Below are 1,729 nucleotides of genomic sequence, written 5' to 3'. Positions count from 1 at the left end.
ATTCATGCTCACACTGTAACTGTCACATCATTCCAAGCCCTGGCCCTGACCCAGGCACTAGCACACAGTGGGGACAATGAGGCATAGCACCCATGACCTGTCACAGGAGTCGAAACTGACTTAGAAACTGGCAGCATCTCAGAGGCTCCCAGTGCTGCATGTAACCTGAGCAACGTGCTCAGACCTCAGGCTCATATTGTCTCATATTGTCAGGCTCATTCAGTTAACGTTCTATAGTGGGTTCAGGACATGCAGACAGATGTTACCTCTGAGCTCAGCTGTGGCCAAGCCAGCACAGAAGTGAGGCCATGAGACAGTCTGGAATGGACATTCTGGTACTAGGAGATGAGCCAGAATCCCCTGGGAATGAGATGGGGTCTCCAGGGACCGCCCCTCCCTTCCCTGAGTCTCTCAGGCTGAGCCCCATCAGGAACCACCCAGCTCCTCAGGCAGCACCCCTGAGCCCTGGCTGATTTGCATACCCAGCAGCTCTCCTTCCAGAAAGGGGATAAGAGAGGCCTGGGAGGAAAGCTGCCCAGCCTGGGGCCTCAGGGAGCAGAAGTGAGGCACCTCCATCATGGCCTGGACCCTTCTCCTCCTGGGCCTCCTCGCTCACTGCACAGGTGCTGCTCCCAGGCTCCCATTCACCACCAACCCCAGGGTTCTGGACAAGCCTAACTCTGACTCTGACCTGAGCAGGAAAGTACCTGTGGGCTCCAGATGCCCCTGGCCCTGCTGCAGGATGAGGGGATGGGGTTCAATACCCTCCACTGTGCTCACTGGCTCTGAGGGAGCCACAGTGGCTGCACCTTTCAAGAGAAAGGGACAGGAGGGTCCTCTTTTCCTCACAGGCCACATGGGTCAGCTGGATCCCTGGGCTTCTAGGGCTGAGATTGATGGTCCAGGGAATCCCTGTAGATGTTTCCAAGAAGGGCAGGCAAGAGTCCACTAGGACGTGGTCCTTCATCCTTAAACCCACCTTCCTTTCTTCTCTTGCAGGCTCTGTGTCCTCCTATGAGCTGACACAGTTGTCCTCGATGTCTGTGGAGCCTGGACAGACAGCCAGGATCACCTGTGGGGGAAACAACATTGGAGGTAATAATGTGCAATGGTACCAGCAGAAGACAGGCCAGGCCCCTGTGCTGGTAATTTACTATAGCAGCAACCGGCCCTCAGGGATCCCTGACCGATTCTCAGGTGCCAAGTCAGGGAACACGGCCACCCTGACCATTAGCGGGGCCCAGGCCCAGGACGAGGCTGACTATTACTGTCAGCTGTGGGACTACGGTGCTGATGCTCACAGTAACACAGGCAGACGGGGAAGTGAGACCAAAACCTCAGTCTGAGTCACTTTCTCCTCAGGACCCAGGAGGATGCAAAGCCTTGAGCAGCTTTGGCCCAGGTCCCATTGTTCAAATGTCCAAGTGATCCTGCCTCCCAGCCTCAGGCAGCTGTGCAGAGGGTGGGTCCGGAGTGGACTCAGGGAGGCAGGACCAGGCTGCCTGCTGTGTCAGTGCTGCTGTGCAGCTTCCTGGAGGAGCAGCTGACAAAAACCACAGCCTGCTGGAGGCCTGTGTCCACAAGTAACGGCCCTTCAATTTCTACACTGTGGTGACTGGGCTGCTCCTTGGAAAAAATATCAGGAATTAATCCCTAGAACCTCCCAGCTCAGCTGAGCTCCACAGGCCCCAGGCTCCATGGCTGTCCAGGTCTCTGAAAGGGCCAACCA

General features: G+C 56.4%; 1 gene segment (V, D, J or C); it reads left to right on the top strand.

Moving 5' to 3' along the window:
* Positions 1 to 473: 473 nt before the first annotated feature.
* Positions 474 to 1,302, top strand: LOC118980029 (immunoglobulin lambda variable 3-9-like; the record flags this gene model as incomplete). The annotated part of the segment is given in 2 exon segments: positions 474 to 623; positions 1,000 to 1,302. Coding segments are annotated over 2 exon segments (349 nt in total), but the record flags the coding sequence as incomplete, so codon positions are not given.
* Positions 1,303 to 1,729: the final 427 nt, after the last annotated feature.

The sequence above is a fragment of the Sturnira hondurensis genome, unplaced genomic scaffold (genome assembly GCF_014824575.4).
Source record: "Sturnira hondurensis isolate 20B ecotype Veracruz unplaced genomic scaffold, ASM1482457v3 Scaffold0022778, whole genome shotgun sequence".
Lineage (NCBI taxonomy): Eukaryota > Metazoa > Chordata > Mammalia > Chiroptera > Phyllostomidae > Sturnira > Sturnira hondurensis.
This window is presented reverse-complemented; position numbering and strand designations above follow the sequence as displayed.